The sequence below is a fragment of the Camelus ferus genome, chromosome 1 (assembly GCF_009834535.1).
Source record: "Camelus ferus isolate YT-003-E chromosome 1, BCGSAC_Cfer_1.0, whole genome shotgun sequence".
Taxonomy (NCBI): domain Eukaryota; kingdom Metazoa; phylum Chordata; class Mammalia; order Artiodactyla; family Camelidae; genus Camelus; species Camelus ferus.
This window is the reverse complement of record NC_045696.1, coordinates 96,140,442-96,166,152: the sequence shown is the minus strand read 5'-3', so window position 1 is coordinate 96,166,152 and position 25,711 is coordinate 96,140,442. Positions and strand designations below refer to the sequence as shown.

Genomic DNA, 25,711 nt, shown 5'->3' with positions numbered 1-25,711 from the left:
CAATCCTAAGGAGAGAGAAGTGCCTGGAGGAGTGGTCAGAGAATTGGAAGGGTTATCAGCAAAGATGAATGTCACGTGAACCAAGATGAGAGGTTGTAACTAGTTTTATGGTGCAGGGAAGTCAAGAGACATAGGACGCAAAATGCCATTGGATGGGACTTAGTAACAAAGAGGTCATTGTTGGTCTTTGCCCAGGCTGCCTGTGTCCTCCTGGAGGTGGAGGGGTGTGGGGGGTAGGTAGGGGTAGAAGCAGAGGGCTGATGACTGAGGGTTGAGTAATGCTTGTGAGGTGAGGACGTAAGGGAGCGACTTCAGCCAACTCTTTCAAAAAAAACATGCCTGCAGTGGGAAAAAGAGAGAGCAGGTGGGAGGTAGAGAGAGATATAGGACTGGTGGAAGATTTTGCTAAGTTTCTCATTTAATGGCTTACATTTTAAAATATTTTCCTAGCTTGGCAAAAAAAAATCCAAAAAACAAAAACCACAAAAAACAGAAACCTTGCCACTTCCCCTAGTGTGGGGGGCGTGTGGGGGAGTGCTGGGTTCCCATCCCTGCTCTGCTGCCTGCCAGCTTTCTGAGGCTCCTTCTCATGTATAGCAGTGGGTGTGATGGAGCATCCATTATGGGCTAACTTCGAGGTTGGAGTGAGTGTTTATGAAGCATCTGGCACAGTTGCACAGGGGACGGGCTAAGCCTCGTAAGCCCCGCTGCATATTGCAGGTGCACAATAGAGTGTATTTAGTGAGTGACAGGTTTGTACACACGGTGAGACCGAGTTCTTGCCACTTTGTTTATTCCGAGACTCTCATGCGGTTTGTGGTTTTAGCCGCCCTGGGAGGAGTCATTTGACTGATCTTTTTGCTTCAAGAGCTTCCTTTAAGGTGCCTCTGAGCATTATCTGCCTGCTGTCTTTCTTCACCAGTGGCGCCGAAGCTTCCGGGCCCCCTGTGCAGTTCACTGCAGAGCAGTGTGCACCCTCTGCACGTCCCAGCGCCTGCAAGGGTGTTGCAACAAGGATTGCTTCAGCCACAGTAATGGGCTCAGGTCCAGGACCTCGCTGATGGGCGGGAGACCTGTCCTGCCACCTACTGCTCCCTCAGCTGAGAGCTGACGAAAGCTCTCGAGAATGTGATGTCTGTGGCAGCTCCAGGTTTCACAGCCATTCCTGAGGTTCAGTGGTATCGATGCCTAGAGATTTTCTGGGTTTTTTTCCAGCCATCCATTGATGTCATCCTTTGACTATTTTATTAACTATGTTGTGATGTGATTGGTTGTAAGCTGGCTTTTAAAATGAATGAAATGTCATGATAGAAAAGGATGAACATGTCCTCAGTTGCTGTATCTTAAGCCTGGAACTCTGTGCTTGACTTCTCAGGCAGCCCTCGTCCTAAGCGTGTTTTATTCCCGTTTTCCTCCCCAGGTGGAAAGATCCAAGGTTCAGACATGTTGATTAACCTGCCCTGACTCACACAGCTAGTAATAGGTAAGGTCAGGGTTCCTACCAGATCTGATCGAAACTGAGTCTGCAGTTCTTTCCATTATCCTGCCCTGGAATACAATTAATGCAGCACAGTCCTGGGGGTGATTTTGAAGGGCCGGGAGTGGGAGGAGGAGGAGGGCAGAGGTGGGGTTTGTTTTCCTTGTCAAGCTCATAAGGGAACGGCTATCTTCCACACTGGAGACATGGTCTTGTTTGGCCTGAGCAATGTGGAAAACATCAGGAAATTTCACGTAAGAATCCAGGTTTGGATCCCATCTTAAAAAAGGAGATTTGCCCTCACTGAGTGTGAATGGCCTGGTAGTGACAGCTGCCTCTTGCCTTTAGGGGATGTGCTCCCCGGGTCACCAGCTCACAGCATCCTCTGCTGATATCCTCTGGCCCCCGCGCTGGGGAGATGCTTGTCTGATCCTATAGGCGCTTGATTTTGCAACTCTTGATTCATTTATCATTTAATCTTTGGTGGCGACATTTGACCCATATGGCTCATCAGATGTTCTACATTGACTATACACATAGCTTTCTTCCTCCGCCCCCTCTCTACCTGTTTTTGCTTTACTGACCAACACTTAGCATTCTTCTTAAGTATATGTGCTGCCGAAGCGAGCACTTAGCATTCTTAACAAATGATTTTCCTGGTGCCTCTTAGCAACCCAGAAAAAATAGCGGCAGGAGATCTGCTGTTTAGTGCACACTCGAGGAATAATTAATGGTCACAGTTGAGCTTTTTCTCTATGCCCAGTCCCTCTGTTACAGCCTTTTAAGTGAAAAACCCTACTGGTTGTATTGTTAAACTGCTTTTATGGTTGAGAAAACTGAGATTCTGGGTCTCAAGGAAGGAAAGGTTTATTAATGCTGGGGCAGAGGCTTGAACCCAGGTGTGTTGGCTGCAAACCTCCTGCTATTTGCCTGGGAAGACTGGGAAGCCTCAGCATCCCGGGCTCCGGAACTGCTACCTTGGGCACACAGCCTTGCTCTTAAAATTCACTGGGCTAGATCTCAGCATGGGCGGGGAGCGGCCGCTGCCAAGCTGGGGAAACTCCCTCCCAGCAGGAAGAGCCGGCAGGGGTGCCCGCCAGGCTGTGGCAGTGCCTTTATTCTCCCTGGCTTCCCAGGGTCTCATTATTGCCCTTCTGGTCAAGGTTTGAAAGATAAATGCCAGTTAAGTGCTTACTCCCTAGCTGCAGCTGCTCACGATGGTTTGGACTGATTATTTGGTGGTGGTGGCGGTGGTTCTGAAATGACAGAGTTGTAGTGTAATTACTTCTTTTATTTGTTCTCCACATTCCAGTTAGTTCTTTAGAAGCTCGCATCTGGAATTGTGAATTTCAGATCTGAGGGGATTTTTTGGGTCACTTTCTAATAGAAAATCCATTCTAAACTGGTAGATCACATGGGAAGACTGCTGTAGTCCCTAAACTTCAGTGTCAAGGTGCAATGTTCACAAAAGCCATGTAAGGCAAAGCTTCTGGTGAAAGGTACAGCCACTCTTATATTTTGGAATCACTTGTAACCTAAGAATCTTTCCCAGTTTAAACCAGAGAGAGAGTGTGAGTGAGAGTTCGTGTTCTAATACTGCTAAGATGCAGTTCTGCTGAAGGCCTTGGGAAAGAAACAGGTTACCTCACTGGGTATAATTTACTTTTTTTTGTAATAGAATTAGGTCACTGTATTCACAAGGCACATCATTAATGCAGGCTTGGAGTCAGTAACCCAAAGGTGTTGGAATGCAAAGCACCCAGCCTTCATTCTGGTTTGTCAGGTACTGTCCTAAACTTCTCTTTGCAAAGTTGTTCTGGGCATCTGTAGCCTGCATTAGACATATTTTGGTTCACGTTTAGATTTAACTTTTTTTCCCCCAGATGACCTCTGGTTGGCTACTTACTTAGTTACTTATTACTCATTCACTCATTGATTGATTGATTGACTGACTGAGGGAAGGACAGAGGGTGGTGTGAACTGGGTCGTAAACTCCCTGAAGGCAAGGTTTGTGTCTAAAGCTTCCTTTTTGTTGTTTTAAGGTTACAAACCTTACCCCAAACCAGGTTATTGTCCAGTTGAGGAACCTCAGCCGGGTTCAACTACTTGTCCCACATCACACATACAGTAAGAGGCAAAGCCCTGACATGAGGTCCAGAGTTTGTGACCCCAGTGCAGGCTGTCTCTCTGCTGAACTACTTGACCATCTCAGTGACACCACAGGAGTAGCCAGCACGGTGTCCTGGACCTCAGTGCACTTGGCAGGTGCTATGTTTCTGACTCAGTCTTTGACTCTGTGACCCTGGGCAAAGCATTTTACCTCTCAGAGCTTGAGCTGCCCATCTGTGAAATGAGGAAAGTAATAAACATCTGGCCTGTCTCCCAAAGGTGCTGTGAGAATCTGGAGAGAGATTGTATGCAGGTCCATTTTCTATTCTAAGTGCTGCGGTAATATAAAGGTATAATTCATGGCAAATATTAGCTTTTTTCTGCTTAATAGTAGAAGTCTTATTACTCATATAGTCAAATTTTATCTTTTCCTGAACTGAAATGTGTATTTTTATGTTCTGTTTAGGCAAAGTGTAATTTATACATAGCTAAACTCTGGATTATTGATACAGAGTTGGCTGGTCAAATTGGTTACAGGCTGCAATCCCAATAGCCAAGGTAGTGGTTTTGGATGAGTATGTTCTAAGCCAAATGCATTTAAGTGCCTCTGGTCCCTTAAAAAAATTGTTAGGATCCAAGACCCTAAGTGAAGTCTTTAGTTGTTTGATTACCATTTACCAGCCTATTAAGAAAGGAAGGATGCTCTTCACAGACTTACGGAGATGTTCTTTGTTTGAGGAGGGTCCTTCCATGGCTTAAGCATTGATTGTACGTAGGGTCATAATTATTCTTCATGGTGTTGCTTGTCACAGCCACCATTCTAATAAGGTCATCACCATGGCTTTCTGGACTGTAGATGAGGGGGTAGGTATCCTCAAGGCCTCTCCCACTAGAATGGGTGTCAGGCTAGCTACCCTAATTTTTTGAGTCACAGTTTAACCAAACTGTAATGCTGTTTTAATTAATGAAATAAGACCGGTACCTTATTCTAAGTCTTCCCTCAGTTTCATCCTCTGCCTTCAATGATAAAGATTCTCTAGTGAAGCCTTGAATACTAATGGATATTTAACAAATTTTTTTTTTTTGGCATCAAACCCTCACCATGTCTTATTTTCTCCTCTCATAAAAACAAGAAATACTACCTCCTACCCCTGCACACATATGTGGTGGGAGGATCCAGCATCACTTGTAGTTCATTTTATATAATATGTGTGTGTGTGTGAATTTTATTAACATTTTATTTTAAAGTAAGTCCTGCTGTCAACTTCACTAGCATTCATTATCTTATTTCTTTACAAATGAAGGGAAACAGTACAACCTAGAAGGGCTGAGAGAGTAGGGACTGGGGGAAAGCTGATCAAACCCTGGTTCTCTGGGGTCTGTGAACAGCTCACCGGGAAGTGAGGGGACTGAAGCAGTGGACTGCAAATTCTAACATAGCACCGTATCTATTGTTAGTGAGGAGAGTGAGCTGGGTAGAAGAGGAAGTAATCAGCAGAACCAGCCTGCCAGTAAAATGCAGCAGCAGCTTCAGGTGTCAGAGGAGACCATCAGGAGGGCTGGGGGCCGTGGTGACCTGAGGAGTATTGCCCCACTGCCAGGCTCCGGGTGGTTGCCACACAGGTGTGTGGGTCACCTGCCACCAGACTATCGGATTTACAAGAAAAATAGATTTTTATATAAAATTGCATGGAATTTAAATTTTGGCTTAATTTTGTTAACACAGACCAAATAAACTTGTCCCTGGGTTACAGTTAGTGACATCTGATTTCCTGCGGGGTCTGCCGCAGGTCTCTCCATGGGGTTTCTGCCAGCATCTTGTGGAACTTAGAGCCTTGTTACCTCAGGCCAGCTGTACACCTGCCCCTCATTTTTACTAATTTCCCCTAACATGATACTTTCTTTTTCATCTGAAAGTGATGAGCTTATAAGACAAGCTTTGAGACCATTTCTAGGATTTTAGAACTGAATGGCGTTTTATTTAATTTGGGATAAATACTTTTTCAAAAGCTCTAAGGTTTCTTTTTTCTTGATGCTGATGCATTAGGTGGAACTGTATGGAAATGTTTTTATAGGCCGAAATGGCACTTTTTTATGCTTCAGCTTAATATGTCTAGCGCTTGGGAAATTTTGCTAATTAGTATCAGGTATACTGGAAAGAAGGGGGCAGAGAGGCTGTGCTAGAGTGGTTAGGAAGACAGCAGTGTGATGAAAATGTGTTCTCCCACCTGCCTGCTTACAGCAGCCTTGCCTGGACTGAGCTTTGAGTTGATAACCTCCAGGCATTCAGCCCTTTTCATTGTGTCTGCTCTTCGGGTATTCAACATAACTTTGTTTTCCTCTGTGAGGACTCTGAGAGAACGTTCTTTTTAGTCTCCATATTGAGGATGGTGTTCCTTTAGGCCTGCTACTAATTTACCAGAACTGCATCGGTATGCCTTCTTGTTTTCCTGTTGGAGTTGAGATAGGAATTAATGTGTTTGGTGAAGTAACCCCTCACGTGGCTTTTAATTTCCCACCATTGCTTTTCCTAGGCTCCATTTTCCTTAGTTAACATTCGTTTGAACTTAATTCATATTAAGCATCTCTGTAAACTACCTCAAACCTTTTGGGTGACTTAGCCAGGATCTAAATAAATAGCCACGTGAGTACATTGGAGAGAGTGCTTGCCTAGCGTGCAGTTAACTGGGTTATAATTCACAGAAGAGAAGAGGGAGACACATGGGGAAACACACCATCTCCCACCGGGGCCAGGGTGGGAGACGGTAAGGGCAGAGGTGTTGGGCTTGGCCACCCTGGTTCCAAGACAGCTGTGTTGCTGGGAGTGTCTTCCAGGACTGAGAAGGAACGAGGCGGCCCTCGGAACAAGTGTTAGGCTCCCTGACATTCATACATCGTGTGCCTTCAGCTTTGAGCTCTCAAATTCCTGTCTGCACTGGTCAGTTATTTAGTGTCTGTCTGACCTGCAATTTCATATAAACTGTAAACTGATTCTAAATAGTATCCATGTGGAGTCCCAGCATGACTTTGTTAGGGATTGAGTATGTATCAGATATTCAGTATTTCTGGGTCTTAGGATGAAAAATAGAGAGAACACTTGAGGTGTTGCACTATTGGCTGCAGGCGCTGTGCGGTTGCTTTTTTCCACATCACAAATTATACATCTGTGTTTTGTTTACAACACGAAATTAGAATCAGTGTTTCAAGGGAAAGAGAATATTAGTGTTGAATAAATGAATAAATAAAAACCATAATATTTGTTGAACGGTGATCATGATAGCTCAAATATTGGTACAGTAGTTACCTTTTTGAAGGCATCCACTGTTCTTTTATTCATTCATCTTGCTACATATTATATGGGTACTGCGTAGACAATTTTCATCTTTTTATCTTGTTTAAAGTTTTCATTTCCCAGGACTTTAAAATGCTTGGTTGAAACAACCAAAAAATAATTGAGGCTGTGATTATTTAAGGACTGCCCTCAGTATCCACACTGTACCTAGTCACCATGAGAAGGACTCTTAATTTTTGGGGAGGAGGGTAGGTATTAGATTTCTTTAATTCATTTTTAATGGAGGTGCTGGAGATTGAACCCAGGTCCTTGTGCATGCTAAGCGCACACTCTGCCACTGAGCTATACCCTCCCACAGGACTGTCTCTATAAATACAGCCAGTAAACAATTAATTTTGCAGTTTTTCCGGCTTGCCTTTTGGTCGACTTAATCTGAGTTGCTTTGAGAAGCCCACTGATGATTTGTTTTCAGTTACATTTCTAACCTTTGAGTCTGGCAGTGACGAGGAGGGACGAGTTTGGACAGGTAGGTCATCCACCCCAAAAGGAGCGTGGCAGGTCCGAAAGTGCCTGCAGTCTCGAGTCCACGTAGTATTTTCTCGGATCTCTTCTGTCTGCTCTCAGCCCGAGAGCCGTACAGCTGAGTGCTAACAACCCAAGTATTTTTCTGTTATTATTTTTCTTTATTCAACTAGATCATAAGCTCCTTTAGCTCAGGGACCTTCGATTAGTTTGTTTCTGCTGCCCTCTGTTATAGTGGCTTCCACTTTGGAAGCAACCAGAATCTTGATAATTTTAGCAAAGGGTACCCTTTAGACTCACAGACTTGTAAAGCAGAGTTTGACTCCACTCTGTCCTCTGGAGAATCTGTCACTGTGATGGCTGAAAGTTGGTAATCTCTAACCCAAGAGCATGTTCAGGCTATAGACAAACCCTCCTCTGGCAGCTGGGAAGTCTGTGTTTCTATCTTGCTAGGCACAACAACAAAAACAACATTAATAAGAGTATGGTTTCAGCAAATGCTGGCTGATATTATTTTGTACCTAGGACTGTTCTAAATTATTTAGATAAATTTTAATTTATGAAAAAGACACTGGATTCAAGTTGCAGATCTGCCACTTACTTGGGCAGGTTATCTAGCCCCTCTGTGCCCTACTTTCCTCTTCTCTAAAACATTCATCACAGGATTGATTTGACAACTGAATGAAGTATTACCACAGTATGATGCCCCTCGATCCTTATAGACCTTTTATTGCAGCTTGGCATCTAGGAAGAACTCACTGTATAGATTCTTCCTGAGTGGTAGTAAGAATAGTGTGCCCATTTTTTCAAATGAAAAAACTGAGGCTTGGAGAGGCTCCTTCAGCAGACCTGTGCTGTCTGTTCTTCCACTGCTAGAGCTCACCCAGGTTAATGCGCCTGGTGAGGGGCAGGACCTTCAGCTTCAGATTTGATCACGGGTCACTCAAAGTCCTGTGCTCTAACTACTCTGTGCTGCTGCTTCCACACAAACTGGAGGTTCACTGCTTCATTATAATCTGATGTCTCCTTTGGGAAGACTAGGAAGTAAAGTAGCTCCACCTTGGTTACAGGGCATGATGTGCCCAAGATGGCCATTTATCTACTGCAGTCAAGTAGTACAGCAAAGAAATCAGAAATCTGTATAATTTACCTAAATTACTGACAAAAAAAAAAAATAGCAAATACTGAGTTTACTCAGAACTTTAAAAAGTAGAGCATGGTTGACTGCAGGCAGACTTTGTTCAAGGTCAGAGCTCTGCTGCTTTCTTGTAGAACACTTAAGCCTCAGTTTGTTCAGATGTAAAATGGGGTGACCTCAGCATACATCTCAAAGTTGGGTGAGGTTTTTTTAAAGAAGTAATATACGTTAAAATATGCAGTAGTCTTGGACATATATTAAGCTATCAATGCATGTTAATCATTGCTGTTTTAGTATTAAGGTTTAGAAGGACACTTTGTGTCATATGAGTACAGTAGAAAAAGTCATTTAAGGAGTTACTGTCTTCTTCCAGAATGCTGGAAATTATTATTATTAAATTTGCCTTATAAGAGAAATTAAAGAATCACTGATATGTGTCACTTAATGTGATACCTTACACCGAGTGAAACTTAATCAGTGCTCTTCTTCAGATGCATTCTAGTGTAGGTTTGTTCGTGTCTGGTAAGTAGGAATGTCATTGGAAGATAAAATGTGCCAATCAGGTACAAGATGAAGAATAAATGCTCTATTCTGCCCATATTTACCATATAAGGAGGTAGAAAGTTTGGAAACTTTTTGGCAACAGGTCAGATAGGAGCTTGGCTTAAACCATTGGCCTGAAGCAGAGGATTTGCATCTCGTTTCTTGTTCACCTTGCTGTTTTCCGTGGGGTTCATTTCATCTAGCTCTTAACCACAGGATCGTGGTTGCCTCTGCTCTGTCCTCTCTGCCTGAGATGGTCACAGCTGTAAGAACTGCTCTTGGCCCTTGCATTTGTATTAATGAAAAACTTCCACCCGAGGAAGCAAGAGCAAACTGTATTTATCTCTGTCTTGCGGAGGAAGAATCTGGGGCCAAAAGAGGTTGAGATTTGATTAACATCAGGTAGCTGGCTGGGACAGAAAAGGGGAGGACCAGTCTTCCGCCTCATCATTGGCTCTACACAGTGTCCCCTCCAGCATCCTTGGTTTGGTCCAAGCCTTGGGTTCTTAATAACCAGCCCTAGTGCCTCAGCACATCACCTGGATCATGGAAATCTGGCCGTGCAGGGGGCCTCTAACGATCATTCAGTCTAATCCCCTCGTTTTACTGTGAGGGAGGGCCCTCAGCTCCTGTGGAAGTAAGAGGCTTGCCTGAGTCACACTGGTGGCTTTGAGATCATCAGCACCCAAGCCCCAGCCCTTCTGCTGTGATTCCTGGTCTTTCTGCTCTAAGTCAAACTCCTGTCCCGTGCCTGTGCACACAGCAGTGCCCTGGAGACGGGGGTGCTCCCGGGTGACTTTTACCTGGGTTTCACCTCCCTTCTGTCCTGCCCTCACCACCACTCCTTTTACTGGTCTCTGGGGGCATTTCATGGGTTTGCCTAGTTTTTTTCAGTTTAGAGGTATGCAAAGGACAAATCGCCATTCAGGTCTCTGCTGTCTTAAATTTCTGTGGCATTTTCTCAGAGTGCAAGGCTAAGGGTGAAATATTTTTTGTTCTTAAAGGAAGTGAAGCCCTAAGATAGGAAGGAAGGGAAGCAGGCAGACTTTGAAGAGGGCACAGACACCACTAACTAAATGAAAACATCCATTCTAATTCATTTTCCATCTCTCACCTGTCTGTATCCCTGGGTTAATAGGCCCTCTCAACATACTGTCTCGAGCCCGGAAATTTTTGCCTCAGTCTCTTCATGAAATAGTTATGATTTTCTGACTAATTACGTTCCAGGCTACATCCTTAAGTATGGTTTTCAGCAATCTAACTGCTCCTCGAGCCCCTTCTCCTTAGCCCACATGTACCTGGGACACTTTTCAAATAGGTGTTGGGAACAGTCTTAGGATTTGCTGAAGGGCTAAGAGAGCACGTGTCCTTGGTCCCTAGCTCCAAGGAGGGAAACACTGTTAACCTTGAACTGGCAGAAATAATAATACAAATACTATAAAATAAGTAATAATATCTTGCTCTCCTCTGCCCCATATATATTTGGTAACATAGAACCAAAGTTTTTCTTGTTCATTTTGCTAGGAAATTGGAGTCTCGAATTAGAATTACAAAAGAAAGCTGTTGTTAAAAGTGTTGACACACCTAACATGAAAGCAGATCCACTTTGAATATATGATGTAAAATTCTGTAGCAGATAAACCTTAACCCAATAAATCGAAAAGTCACCCCGCCTTAGGCTCGCCTGTCCTTTAAAATCCCAATTATAACTTAGGAGGGTTCATGTCCGCATGCTTGCTTCCAGAGTCCCTCAGTGAAGGGAGCACCTCCCCACCGGTCTGAATGTGAAGCGGACTGAGCTGTTCTAAGCTGCTCGTCAGGAGCTGGGCAGTTTGCCCAGTGCCTTTCCTGACATGTTTTAACACGATCTCTTGAGGAATCAGAATGAGGATTGCCCTGTTCTTTGTGGTACAATGAAAAGATTGAAATTCTTTTATCAAAATGAGACAATTGGGAGAGAAAAATCATCTTTTTTTCTTTTGATCTCTTTTTTTAAAAAATGTGAATGAAAGATTATGGAACAAATTTAAATTTGGGGTCTTGGGAAATAATTATAAGGGACTTTGGATTTGACTCAACGAATAAAGCAAATGTGATTTAAAAAGTCACCTAACAGAAGTGATTTCCAAAGCATCATTTCCACGTTTGAAGGCACAGTACACGGTTTACGTTATCAGCCTGCCTGTGCTGGAAACAGTGAAGTCCCAGGAAGGGCAGGTGGCCCCCGTTTGGGAAAGTGGCACCTCCTGAAGAGGACTTGTGGATTTCATTCACTTAGCATTCTCATTCCTGCTTTTTATTCAGCCCTCAGATTTACACAGAGGTATAATTACAGCCTTAACCAGTGCTATGTCCTATCAACCATGGCTTTTAAGAAATTAAAAAAAAAATACAACTTCATTTACCTTTCATTGCGGTAGCTGGCTGTCCATTCACCTGATACGGATGTCTTCAAGTCGAAACAGGCTCCTCAGCTCTGATTAAGAATAAGCCTTGAAGCATGAGGTCGGCAGGGATGTCGTTTTTTTGCTAAAGCATAAAAAAATAAGCATTTTTCCCCGTCCCTACCAGAGAAGGTGGGTGCTCCCCTGCCCGCCTTGGGATTGTCCTTTGGGGCACCCTTTCAAGCTCTCCTGCTCGGAACAACTGGAGCAACTTGCTCTCTCGCTAATAGAAATGAGTCACATCTAAGAGGAGGTGAGATTTGTAGACTGGGGAAGAGCACTTCCTGAACCTGCAGGAATCAGACGGTGATTCACCTGAAGGGAACACAGAGGGCTGGAACCCAGAATGCCAGAGAGTGTTTGAGGAGGAGGGGATGGGGTCTCAGGTTGGGCCCTGCTAAATCAGACCCAGCGTTTAGGTCTCTATTTATGAGGGGGTGGGGTGGGGCGGCACAGTGCTCCCTGTTGCCAGTTAGAAAATACATATTTACAATCCTTCCTGCTAATTAAATTTTGGATTAAAAGGGACCAGAATATCTTTGATAAAATACAAATCTCTAATGGTATTTTTCTACATATTAAAGACTGAAATTAAAAATATGTTTATATTGGTGATTGATAACCTGGGTAGCCTGTTGTCTTATTCAGGAACCTGATGAAATTTCTAGACCTATTTTCACATATACACAAATATAAATACTCAAAATATTTTAAATAAAGTTATTTAGGGGCCGAGTTTATCCCCCAAACTCTTGAATTCCACAAGACAACGTTTCTTCTTTTTTAAAAAAATCTTCTCACAAGGATAAATATATAATCAAATCACTTTTTCCTATTCGTGATTAATTTTAGAGCTTCCAAAAATTTTCCAAAAGATTCCGAGATTTTCCTAACTGCAACATTCAAACAAATAAGTTAAGGAAAAAAACAAAAAAACTAACCAAATGGAATCAAAAGTTCTTACTATCCTGAATGAAGATAAAGATAAGTGAAAATAATAAAGGTGGAACATTTTTGAAGTTAGTAAACTAATAATAGGTATTTACTTAGTGTTTACTGATGCCTTATAGAAATAATGTGCATGTACTAGTTGGTTTTTTATTCTTCCGTGTTTCTGCAGGAAAACAAATTTATTTAATTTAAATATCAATAATTATCAAAAGTTTATTTTTTCTATTGCCTTTTCCTAAACAAACAAGAACAGATAACTAAAATTTAATGGTTTTCCATTCCATTCTATTTAGGGTGGATTAAGTATGTTGTAGATGAGTAGCTAGCCCTAGGGGAAGTCGCTGAACAGAAATTAGCCAGCTTAATAATGGCTCAGTCTTATAAGAACTCGTCAGATTTAGAAAGTTTAGTTTAAGAGACTTGTTTTTCTTAGGTTGAACTGCTTGCCACTTGCCACTGTGATCCATAAATAATAAATATTGTACTGCTCAAAATGGGAGATCTAACTGCCAGAGTAACCAGCTGCCAAGTTTTTTTGTTTTGTTTTAATTTATTTACTTAATGGTCCTGGGGATTGAACCCAGGACCTCATCCAGCCACCAAGTCTTCAAAGCATCAATTCAGAAGAGCACATGCCATGTAGCCTCCTTAAAGGCAGGTTGGGCAAAGACCTTCTCTGCAAGATCTGAGGATCATCATCCCCGTTTCCAGAGCTGGGTATGAGATCATGTGAGGAAGCTTATGTGGACAAATATTTCACAAGCTTCTGTTGAGGGAATCCGGGCAGTTCTGTTACCTGCCTTAACTTTTAATACATTTATTACCTGGATTGACTTTGTCCCATTAGGGTTGAGTACCTTAATACTGTTTTTTATGATAAAGAAAATCCCTTTCCTTTGTTATGTAACTGCTGATAATGCTTCTTATATACTCTTCGATTTTCAATTTGAAGGGAAATGTTTTGATAATTCAGGATTGCACGCGTTGGCTTTGTATATGTTGGTTTTATAGAACGATTTCTGCATGGAGTGGGGAGGGAGCTGGTGTCAGGGTGTCAGAAAAAGCTGGTCTTTTTCTCCTCCTGAGGGTGGGCTGGGCACAGACTAGCCCCTTCCTGTCTTTAGTCACATAACAGTCGGATTGTGTATTTAAAAGCTTCTTTCACCAGTGGTGCAAAGTAAGTCTAGTAATGAAAAAGTTAACGTGAGGCAGCCTTTATGCATTCGTCTTAAAGCACATTATGCCCATCTCAAGTTGGGACTTGTTAAAGCTGGTCTTACTTAACATTCAAAAAGGGAAGTAGTACAGGTTTAGTTAGAAAAAAAGTGTAAGGCTTTAATGAAAAGAGCAGCTAAGAACCAGTCCATGACTTTAACTTGTGTTCAAATCACCGAAAGGTTAACCTGTATAATTCTTTTTTTCTGCTGATTTTTATAGCAAGTCTCACATTTCATAAAAGCCACAGAAGACTTTATTACAATAATTATCTTGCTGCTTCATTGGAAGATCCTATTAAATTCAGGGAGGCTCCTTTAATAATATTGTTTAGCTATTACAAACTCTGAATTTATTTTGAATACAGGATGACGTCCTGGGATATGTGTTTGTGTTTTTATTATGAGTGATTTTTTTCTTCTACAGTGATAGGTTTTTAAAGATGTTAAACCTACAAACAAGCTGAAATTATACTTCAATTAGATTTCATCTTGATTTTCAAATTAACATTTTTCATGTCCTCCCCCAATCCCTCCCTGCCCCCCCAATACCCCCTTTGTTGGGGAGACCTGTTTGAGGTTGCAGCCATTGTGGCAGATCCCCCACGCCCACCCCCCAACTCCTTCAGCATGCATTTCCTAAGAACAAGGACATTCTTCTACCTAATCACAATACTGTTATCAATCAGGAGATCACTGTTGAAACAGTAATATTCTAAAATATTCAGTCTGTATTTGCTATTTCCCAGTAGTATTCTTTAGAGTTTTTTGGATGCAGAACTAATCAGTGGTCACACATGACATCTGGTTTACTCTTCTATTGTTTAGAATGGTCTTTCTACCCCCCCCCCCCTTTTTTTTTATCTTTTAATCTCCTTGGCTTTTGAAAATTGGTTTGCTCTGTATTTGCTTGGTCCATCCTGTAGGACACCTATAAGGAAATGCTTTTCAATGTTTCTGAGGTAGTTTGGACACATTAGCCTGAAGTCTACACTGAGGTTTGGAAATTTGAAATCAATTAGGAATTTCTCTACTCTTGGATAGAGACCTGGTTCATGGATCATAACTTTGGTAGATCCAAACTCACTTTTCATTGGGACATTGGACATCTCATTCAACTTTTCCTCACTTCAGTGTTCTGTAAAACAAGGATTCTGTTTTAATTACAGAATTTTAGATGGGACGCTCTATAATCTTTCAAGCTTATTCTTAAAGAGACAGAAGCACTCAAGGGGAGAATGTTTCTAACTCCTCTGAAGGAATGAAAATAGGTAATGGTATTGATAAAGCTGCCTAAATCCTGGAATAAACTCTTTACCCTATTCCTACTGTCCACCTTTTTAGTGTGAGACGTAGGCAGATGTATTACCAGAGCCCTGGTCTTCTAGTCACTTCTCCCTTGTGTCTGACTGCTTCTCCTTTCCTCCCTCTGTTGGCTTCTCTGCACTGGCATGGATCTGGACTCAGCGTCTCCTCCTCCAGTGTTGGTGGACAGAGAATTTGTGTTGTAGTCTCAGTTTTCTCTGTAATCTCACTATAATCTCAGATGTATCCATTTCTTCTTAAAGGAGAATGCACATCTAAAGGGCCTCCTAGTCCCTCCCAGTACACGGACTCACTATTACAAAACAAAGACGAGCAGGGATCTGGTGGAAACATAGCTCAAGTTGCTCTGTCTGGAACGTCCACGTCTTTCGCATGTGGCCAGAGCATACAACAAGGGCTGCAGTAAAATCTTCACCAGATCCTCCTGCTCCGTCTCCATACACAAAAGCCACTCTAATTGTGGCTCACCATCCAGTAGCTGAGAATTTGTGTTGTGTGTAATTATTACAAACCCTTTCATGTTTCCTTGCTGAGATTGGTATCTTTAGGTCGCTCTGCTTGAATTACTGTGTTTAATTTGCCATTTGAAATGATTTGTATCTATTAGGTCTGCTTTAAAATAAAGCAGTTAACCCTTTTCTGGTATGAGAGCCTCACATGCAACAGTTGATTAAAGGGGAAGGGTGGCTTGGAGACTGAGTCTGGAGACACGCCTGCATAGACTCCTGCCGTCATATTAATACTCTCTTCTGTGCTCAGCTCCTTGAGCCATCTCCTCACTGTGGAAATCTTGTGAGAGGCGGTGTCGAGCCCAGTAACTGGGGTCATACAGATTCCCACGTGGATTTCCGCCTTTCCACTTAGGAGCTTTCTTAGTTTGGTCAAGTCATTATGGTATCTGGGCTTCCATTTCTTCTTCTGAAGAATGATTTCCTTGTAAGACTGTCAAGTTTAAATGAGGTAATGTACAGGATCATTCCTGCAGTGTTTGGAACTTGGTTGGTACTTAGTGAACGGTAGCAGAGGGGAGTCAAAGGACAGAGAGATTGGTAAGTGAATGAATATGAATGGGGGTGTTCTTCTGAATGTGAAGTTGGAATGATTAAAAATTGAAAACACTCCTCAACTAGGAAGTCAAGGTAAGGTCATAGTATTCTGGTTGCCCTTAGAAAGCTCCTGGTTTTCCTTTAGTGATAAAGTGGTGATTGCTGGAAATACTTTATGTTCTTCCTTGACAGTTTTCTCTTCTGAAAAGGAGAACATTAGGACTGTCTTATTCCAGACTATCTGAAATTGTGGGACAGTGTGAAAACCCGAGTCTGGGGCATGTGGGACAAGAAGAGGGGTGGCCTCTGCAGGGTCACTGCATTGAAGTTAATGCTTTGTTCACAAGTTCAGGTGTTCTTAGTTGCAGGAAATTTCAGTTATGGAGTTAAATAGAATAAAAAGGATGAAAAGCATAGAGTAATATAGGTACATTTGGTATACATTTAATGCATAAAGCTAATATTTTGAAATTGTAAAAGTATGCAGCTATGCATTAAATGAAATTGCTTAAGGTGAATACCACTGAGTAAGCTCACACACAGGCAATCTAATATTCAAGCTGACGAAGGTGGACCTTCTGTAACTATGCCTTAGACGTTGTATTTGTCAACTTGAGTGTTAATGCAAAAGTGGCAAAAATTCACATGCTGAGTAAGGTGTTGAGGTGTTTTTTTTTTTTTTTTTTTTTTTTAGTTTTTTAAAAATTGGTTTACCTACATTCTAAAGGTCTTCAATTCTGTTTCCTTTCTCTTTTGTATTGTTACTTTTTTCTTTCTCTTTGATCACTCCTCCCGAGGTCCTCAGCTCGCATCTCTGCCGCTCAGTGTCCCTATCTCCCCTCCTCCCACCTTTCTCGCCCCTGTAAGTACTTTATAGGAGAAGCGGTGGGGGGCTGGGCCTCAGGAACCTGGGTAACGTGGATGTCTGAAATGTTGGCACGCCCATTTTCCCACTGAAGCTGGTTTTCTTGGTGGTATGGTTGACCCCTGTTTGATGCACACACCCCTGCTGAGTTGACTGTTCCACGTGGAGTATCTTCCCTCTGCTCTGCACAGGAAGCGTAGGAAGGAACCCTTGGAAAAAGCCAATCATATAAGAGCTGTTCTTATTTCTTCCTCGAAACTCTCGTAAACTAATTTGTCCCTCATGGCGAGGTAGGGGGTAGCTGTCGTCCCTCACTTCCCATTACGAACTGGGGCTCTACCCCACCTCCACCTTAAAGTTACCACTGACCTCATAGTCGTAGATGCATCACATTTGACCTTCCCGAAGTGTATGATTCTGTTGACCTGTCACTTCCTCCTTGGAATCTCTCTTGTTCCTTCGTTTCTAAGGAACCTCTTGTTGCCCCTTTTAGTTCACCAATCCCTCCCCCCAATCCCAGGCATCTTTTCTGTGTCTTGTCTGTCCGTGAGGCTTGTGCAGCATAGCCGCTGAGGTGCTTGGCTCATTCCTTATTCTCTCCTGGTCTTAAGAAAGATGAGTCCCTCGGCTTCTGATCTAGCCCTGTCTTGAGAGCCCTGGATCCATATTTTACCCCTACTAGCTAGACTCCTAGAACCTGCTTTCTTACTGGTACATCAGATTTTACATGCCCATCGTGATCCAGCATGTCACCCAAGCTGATGTTCTTCAAAGCAGTGAATCTCAATCGGAGGGGGTGGGGAGGGGATTTTGCACCTGATACATGTTTTACATATTAATTGCATACATTTTGCATGTAATCCCCTACTCTCCAATAGTCTTGGACTCAAAACCTCTGTCTCTCTCTCTGAGAATGTCTCTAAGGTCCTTCTCAGATTTTCCCCTCTTGGCTCTTGCCTGCAGAGATGGAAGACTTCTTTAATTCATCTCCTGGCCTCAGTGGCTCTGTTAATCCAGAATCATCCTATTGTGGGCCAACTGATTTTCTTAAAGCACAGCCTAGAGATCTCAGAAGCCTTCAGGAGCTCACAGAGAGACCTAACACCCCACCAACCCTGCAGAGCTCTGGGAGCCTGCACTCCCTTCCCCGACTGATCCTCCAAGTCACAGGCTGCATCACCGGGCCCTCCCTCTGCGGCCCTTCCCGCTCTGGGCCTCAGTGCCCACCCCGACCCCAGCCTTCCTCGAAGCTGCTCACAGTGCTGCATGATTCCCTTTCGAGGCTCTGTTTTCTCCTTCAGGGTCTGGCTCACACTCCCATCTCCTGTAGCCCTTCCTCAGTTTCTCCACTTGGCATCAGCTGCCTTTCCCTCTGAGCCCCTTCATTGAGTTAATGACATCTCTCATTCCATGTCCCATGTTTGGATCTGTGATGGCCTGCATGCAGCTTTGGGCGGGGGTGGGGGAGGGGACTGCACAGGCACACGCTGAAGGAGTGACTGACTGAATTGACCAGGCAACCACTCTTTGGGATGTTAGTTGTCTACAAGCCGGAGGGACCCCAAAGGGCTCTCAGGGTCCATGGTTGAGACGTTCACGCCTCTGAGGTTGTGGAAACCCTTGTGCTGAGACCTCTCCCGCCCTCTTCGGGAGCCCCCGCCTTACCATTCTCCCAGCGGGGGCGTGATGTCACCCCTTGAGGGATTCCACTTGTCTCGCCCATCAGAGGGGCGGCAGAGCAGAGATGCTGGTGGTCTTGAGGGCGCCTGCCAGGGTGTCTGTCCCCACTCTGCCTCTGCTTTCTGGGGGCGTTGTGTGCACCAGAGGCAAGGTATCTGTTCACAGTTGTGGCTCAGTTTCTTTTATTTTTTTCTTATTTTTTGATTACTGTTTTCAACAGGGAGCCCTGTAGTGTCTTATCTCCCAGGGTTGCTGTGAGAAATAGAAAGGTGATAATCTTTGCAAGGTGTGTACGTAGCACGGTGCATGGCACATAGTGAGCATTCAGTAAATGAGTGGACGGTCCTGGGAGGTGCTTGCTAGCTTCTAGGTCAAGGATAATTAGCTGGCAGTGTGTGGGCTACCCTGGCCCACACATGAATGTATTGTTTTTGTGGGGCTAGGGAGTGTGGGGGTGGCTGCGGAAGTTTTGAAAATAACAGGAAGTATGGCAGAGGAGACTGGATTTAGATTTCCCTTGAGAACATTAGAAGATCCACAGTTGCAAATACAGTGGCTGAGCATATGAGCTCAGAAGCCAGAGTCTGAATTAGAGTCCTGGCCTCACTGTTTATAAGCTGTGTGACTCTATGCAAGTTGCTGACCTTCTCTGTTTCTCAATTTCTTTCTCTCTAAAATGGAAATCACAGCAGCCTTGATCAGCCCTCTGGGATTGTTAAATGGAATGGTATGCTTAAAGCTCTGGGCATACTTGCCGGGTACATAGTAAGTAGTAAGCAGTGTGCTCTGCCTTTGTTGCTGCTAATGCTGGTTTTACCACTGTTGTGACAACTAGCCGGCAACCCTGGGCCCAAACTCCCTCCTGTGCCACCAGTTGGCACTGAGTCATTGGTGCCCCCTTAGGTTGGACCTGAACTTTCCACGTAGCTGTAGTCCTCGCCGCTGCTGTCACCTTACATCCGGCCTGCCCTCTTAGTATCAGTTTAGTTTGTCTCCTGGTGACAGACCCTACTCTTGGGCATTCATGTCCAGGAGCGTTGTGAATTAGTCTTTCTGCAGGTAGGAACCTCAAGGAACTTTCAGCACAGTGGTTCTTAACGTGTAGCCCAAATCCATAGCATTGGCATCTCCACACCTCAGACCTGCTGAGCCAGGAACTCTGGGGGTGGGCCTCGCCATCTTTGTCTTAAGAATCCTTCCAGCTGGCTCTGGTACTCACTAAAGTTTGGGAGTTACTGATTTAACACGTGTGTCCTGTGTTTGTATTTCCTACATTTGGTTTCCATATAAAATTTAAAATGTTGAACTGTGTTTCTGAGCACTTGATTTGCAAATTCCGCACTTTGCTCTGCAGGGCCTCGGTCTTGACAACATGCCTTCCCATGGCTGTTAGACACAGCTGGGGGTGGGCCGACCCCCTCTGGTGGTTTTGTTTTGTTAGGAGCCCTGTGAACTTTGGTCTACTGACTTGCTGGAGGAATACAGTTTACCCTGGGTGATCATACATTTTTAGAAACAAGACTTAAGAAAAGTTCTGAAAGGAGCTACTTTTAAATGGGTATGGGATAGATTAAGTAATTTATTGAATACTCCTTTTATATTCTGATGTGATTACGCATTATCAGCCATCTAACTTCTGTAAGTTGGGAATTCACACTTCCTCTCTGCCTCTTTCTTCCCCCTTTACAGTAATTTTTCTTGGTTTCTGAAGAATACTTCTGTCTGGGGCAATGCCAATACCTTTCCCACTTCCCCTGCCCCAGGGATATTCAGAAGACCTTATCCAGTAAAAATAATTACACTTTAGCTTTTGATAAAAGCCCTTGTGCTCTGAGTTTACAAACTTTACCAAAGCTACTATTTTTTTTTTCCTTTTTCCTCTCTTCTTTGTATCATTAATGGCTATGGTATAGCATCCCATTCTGTAAGTATTCCTGAATTTAGTATTTGTGATTGCTGGTTTGGGAAGTTCTCAAATAGCTGCTTTTCATTTTGTAAATGTGATCTGAGGATGGCTGGACTATGCTTCTTCTCTAGTACTCGGTAGATTATTTTATTCTACACATCAGGTACTCTGCTTTTGACTAAACATGTGTAATGGAACAGAATCTTTGTATTTATGGAGGACAGGTTTGCTATTGAAATTTTATCCTGAAAGATCTTTCTAAAAATCATATTTGTTCTCTATATCCATTCAGCGTATACTGAAAATATTATTAGAGGTGAAATACATAGGTTATATCACCAAGCATAGCTCCAAGGGTGACTTAGATGCAGTTACTTATGATATACATTATTAGAGTCTGCTTGTGGCTGTACAGCGTACTCGGTAAAAGTAATGTGGATTTTAGTAACATCTCTAGTAGTTATCATGACTTAATTCTTTCAGCAAATGAAACTCAGACATCAGAGTACTTTCTAAAAGAGTTTTGGTGATTGTAATATGCTATAGTTACAAATTTTATATAACCAAAACCAACAGCACATAGCTGAAGCATTTCATCAATAACTTTAAAACTGAAATGATGATAGACATTAGCCCCCAAGCTGTACATGTGCTGCTTGGTAATCCTGCTTCCTTCCCAGTCATTGGGCAGTGAATCCATGAACTACCCCCACTTCTCAGGTCCCTGTTATAGGAAACTAACTGATAAGATCTTGAGCTTTCAAGAAATCCATTTTGCCTTTTAATGAGAAAAACGTCAGTGAGAATTGGCTTCCCCTTTGCCTCTCTGCTATGCAAAAATAAAACCAGTTAGGTATATTTTACCACGTATTTATTGATGGCACAATAAGAGACAATCTCTGCCCTCAAAAGTACACATAGGTTATTAAGAGTGGAGACATGTGTGAGCCAATAATCACAAAGCAATGTGATAAGTACAGTAATTGAGGTGTGACAGTAATAACTGAGGCGTGACAACATACAGATCAGGGAAGGAGTGACTGGGTTTGTGGTGGTGGTGGGAGGTTACCTGGATGAGATCTCACGGACTAAGTGACAGCAACCTCAGTTTCCATGGATACGAGTTAGTGAGTCAGAGGGAAATTTACAAGTGCAGTGACACAGGGGGAAAAGGAGCATGGTGTGTTCTGACAGTTATAAACTTGCACAAGAGTGTAAAGTTCTAGGGATGGAAGAACAGTTAGGAGGAAAGGCCAGAAAGGTAGGCAAGTTCCAGGGCCCTTGAGGCCGTGGAGGAGACCTGGGCTTCACATTCTGAAGGTTGTGTTGGAGCTAGTGGCACACCTGCAGAGCATGACGTCTCCTTTGTACATTTTATCTAGAAGATACAAATCAGCTGTCCACAATTCCAGATAACCATACTTCAGTTTTTTTGAACCACAAAGGGATTCAGAAAAAGTAGGGAGGTAAGTAAATGCAAGTAGGTCGTCATCCTTTAAAAATTCCCCAGTATGGGTGTTAGTGATTGTGCGTCTTGTGTGTACCAAGAGTGGCGTATTGATGACCTGTTCTGTTTAAAATATTTGTAATTCTGTGTCTATTGTGGGAGATACCAAGAAAACAGGACATATTTTCTGTCTTCAAAACATGTCTTTTATTTCTTATTTTTGGGGGGAAGGCAGTTAGGTTTGTTTGTTCCTTTATTTATTTATTTTTAAGGGAGGTGCTGGGGATAGAACCCAGGATGTAGTGCATGCTAAGTGTGCACTTTACCTCTGAGCTCTAACCCTCCCTGCTGAAACATGTCTTTCTTAAAGAATCCGAACTGTCTCTAGGGGACACAGTCAAGGATAGAGCTAACGAGCAAAGAGAAATCTGCATTGAGGGCCCTGACACATACCCACACAGCGGGAGAAGTGGTTATTTTCAACCAGAGATGTGAGGAAGGGGCATAGAGGTTCTGGGCCAGGAAGGGTTCACTGAGTAACTGGAATAGTCTACCACCATTTGAGTATTTGCCGAGCAGAGGAACAATTCCAAAAATAATAACAGTATTCTTGCCCTTGAAATGTACACACTTAGCATGTAAGTGAAGTATTACAGGACGATATTTTATATGGCTTAATCATGGTGCTTGTGCCTCCTGTGGACAAGCACACCGTGGAGGAGCCTCTTTGTAACTGCAGGGAGAAACTTCTCCTGGGTGTCGGAGGCCTGTCTGACCCACTCCCCGGATGCTTCACATCCAGCGTCCTTTTCAGCCTCTAGCTTCAGTTTTCACCAAAGGACTTTCAAGGTAGGGTTTTGTTTTATGGTTTTTTTTTTTAAATCAGCAAGTGGAATAGAAAAGCAGTAGTGTTCTTTGAATTATGTGTGCAAAAGAATGTGAAAAGGTATTTTAGAGTGGAGGTCTTTAGGAATATAGATTTCCCCCTAATAAATCTTTTCCAAAATGTTAATGAATGCTCTCAAAAAGCTGACCCCTAGTGGCCGTTTGGTTTCTGTTGCATTCTCTTACTGATACTTCATTCTGCTTATGAATAGATCTATGTGGAATTAAAATTGGCACAGTCCTTTCTGTACACTAGGATAATAAAATGTTAGAAAGCATTTGTTCCGATCTTTTTTTCTTTGATTGCTTAAATTTGATTTCCGGGTAAATTGTCTTTTGAAGTCTTGTCAATAAATAGTCGTTAACTGTGATAAAGTTGTCAGCCTAGGGTTATATTATCTGACTGACTCGTATGATTTTCTTGGGTTGTTGCTGTGGTCTTTCTCCATCTGATACATGGTAGTCTGTCCGTGAATTTTTTACATAGGAATATATATATTAAGGGATCCATGCAGATATTAGTTGCTGCCAAAAGGAGAGTTGTTTCTTTAGCTAGAAACAGTTGATTTTGCAATTTACAGTCAGTCTTACTGTTGGTTTGACTGCGAGTATATGGGACTCTGGCAAAATGGAATGGAGCAAAACACACAAAGAAGACAGCCACGACAACAAATACTTTACCTTCCAGCCTTCTGTTGTTTTTGCTGTCCTTACTTTTGGACTTTCTATAAGAACTGTACTACTTTTTTTGCAATCACCGTGTAAAACAGAAGCATTAGGACAAAAACAGTCCAGAAAATGAACTGGCATATATAATTCACCACTTCGTGCCATTTCAGCCCCAGAGGCCCCTTTAAGGAGGCACACTTTTTCACAGAGGATGGTGTTGCTTCCTTGTTGCTTAAGATCATATTTGGCAGGGAGTTGAGGAACAAAAAGAGCCAGACGAGGGTTGAGACCACTTTTGCAAAAGCAGGTTTTTGTACAAAAAATTTTCCAAAAGGTCTGATGATCTTGAGGAACCTGTCAAAGGCTATGAGTCCCAGCAGTATGATGCCCACGTACATGGTCTCATAAAAGATGACAGCAGAGAAACGGCACACAAACGCTCTGAGTTGCCAGGGTCCGAGGCGTGAGTCAGAGAGGATTTTAAACGGAAGTGTGAGTGTCATTATCAAGTCGGCCACCAAAGTGTTTTTGAGGTAGACAATGAAGGTGGAGGAGCTGGGGATCTGAATGAACACCCACAGGGCCAGAGTGTTCAGCAGGATGCCGAGGAAGAAAACGACGGTGTAGATGGCGGGGAGCACCAGCTGTCCTATCCGCATGTCCCTGGGGCACTGCTCAGACCCGTTGAAGCCCTTCATCACTGTGGCATTCATGGTTTCCAGTGTCAGCTGTTACAAATAAACACAAACACAAAGGCAAACAAGAAGCATCTCATGATTTCAAAATGCTACTTGTTAAAAATAGACTTCAGGTTTGCAGCATGTTAACATGTTACATTTATTCATCATATTAAATCAGTTGAGAAGGCACATGTTTCTGGCTAGAATTTTTAAAGCACATAGAATGTTTTTGGCACTTGTAGCAGTACCATTACTTTCATAGCCTTATGAAATCCAAATAACAGGTTCTACCCCATTCACAAGTGTTAGTTTTAACATGGCAGTAAAACAAAACCTGTTTAAGAGGCAATTATTCATGTCAGATTGCTATACGTTATATAATTTCCTGTGCTCATAATCTGGTTTTTAGAATGCTAACCTTAAAGCATTTTTCCCCCTTGAACATATTCCATCATTTAGAAGCAAGCCACTCATAATAACAATTGAAATTCACCTTTGTTGGGGAGGGTACTCAGCTCAGTGTCTTCAGATCGAGGTGGTCATTAGTTCAGCTCATGAAGATTGTGTGAGGCAAATATCGTTCTGCTTTCTTATACCAAGTTTCCTTCCTCATTTTCACGTGTACAGTGTGACCCATTAGAACATCTTCATATGCAAACCTTTGGGGGATTTTCTAATAAGAAATCTTATATTTCAAATTTATGTCCTGTTAATCTATTATGGCTTGACTAAATCAGTGCAGTTATTTTTATATTTTCTCATATAATAACTTTTGTGTAGTTTATCTTCTTTGTATACAAGTTCAATGAAATTTTTAGTACCTCTTGTATATAATAATAGGAAGGAGAAATATAAAGAAAATAGCCTCAAATTATAGGAGAATAAGAGTTAACTCTAAAATCAGACAGAATTATCACCCTGCATCCTTATAGACTGCTTTTTCCAGAAATTTGTGTTTGTTAGGGGGTGGGTGGATTATTTCTGTAGACATTTATCTTAGTCTTTTGGTCTTTCAATCTCTGAGAGATAAAATGTTGTATTTTCTAAGAGTTGAGAGCTGTTAGACCCAGGTTTTGGGGGTTAGAATTCTAGATTCACCCCCTTTTTGGGTACTCGATAATAAGACATATGATTGTGTAGCTCTGTGCTTCAGTTTCCTCCCTGTGTAGTGGGCTTAATGATAGTATATATCTCATAGCATTGTCGAGAGGCTGAAAGTGCCTGGAAGGCGCTGGCTCCGTATGAAGCACGGAAAACTGTTTGCCACTCACTGCTATGGTCAGTGAATTGCAGATTTAAATGGAGATATTCTGTTTCACTTATTAGAAAACTATTTTTGGAAATCTCTTCTGTATTTGTGATTATATGCAAAGTGCTGAAGACTTCAGGGGTTTCCGCCGTCAGCCTTGGGTCCACTTCTATAACATCTTTGAAAGGATGTAAATTGCCACTTTTGTATAGAGAAAGTTGTTGTCTATGAAGAAATGCTTCATCACCAGACAGGTATAGGGAAAGAG

The 25,711-nt window shown here is 42.6% G+C and overlaps 3 protein-coding genes and 1 long non-coding RNA gene across 4 annotated transcripts in view; 2 read left to right on the top strand and 2 right to left on the bottom strand.

Moving 5' to 3' along the window:
• The window catches only part of GPR87 (G protein-coupled receptor 87), a 22,517-nt gene extending 10,625 nt beyond the window's left edge, over window positions 1–11,892 (bottom strand). The window contains 1 exon segment of the mRNA XM_006189091.2: window positions 11,487–11,892. The gene's annotated coding sequence lies outside the window, so the exon portion shown is untranslated.
• MED12L (mediator complex subunit 12L) overlaps window positions 1–25,711 on the top strand; it is a 292,633-nt gene that overhangs the window by 178,947 nt on the left and 87,975 nt on the right. The window lies entirely within an intron of this gene.
• Window positions 1–25,711, top strand: part of LOC116665759 — a 26,867-nt gene extending 1,156 nt beyond the window's left edge. The window contains exons 2-4 of the long non-coding RNA XR_004322425.1: window positions 16,060–16,069; window positions 19,640–19,646; window positions 25,698–25,711. This is a non-coding gene — a long non-coding RNA (uncharacterized LOC116665759). The remainder of the gene's footprint in view (window positions 1–16,059; window positions 16,070–19,639; window positions 19,647–25,697) is intronic.
• P2RY13 (purinergic receptor P2Y13) lies at window positions 21,368–24,759 on the bottom strand. Its single transcript, XM_006189093.3, is given in 3 exon segments — window positions 21,368–23,584; window positions 23,586–24,242; window positions 24,688–24,759. Coding segments are annotated over 2 exon segments (1,002 nt in total). The 5' UTR covers window positions 24,228–24,242; window positions 24,688–24,759; the 3' UTR covers window positions 21,368–23,224.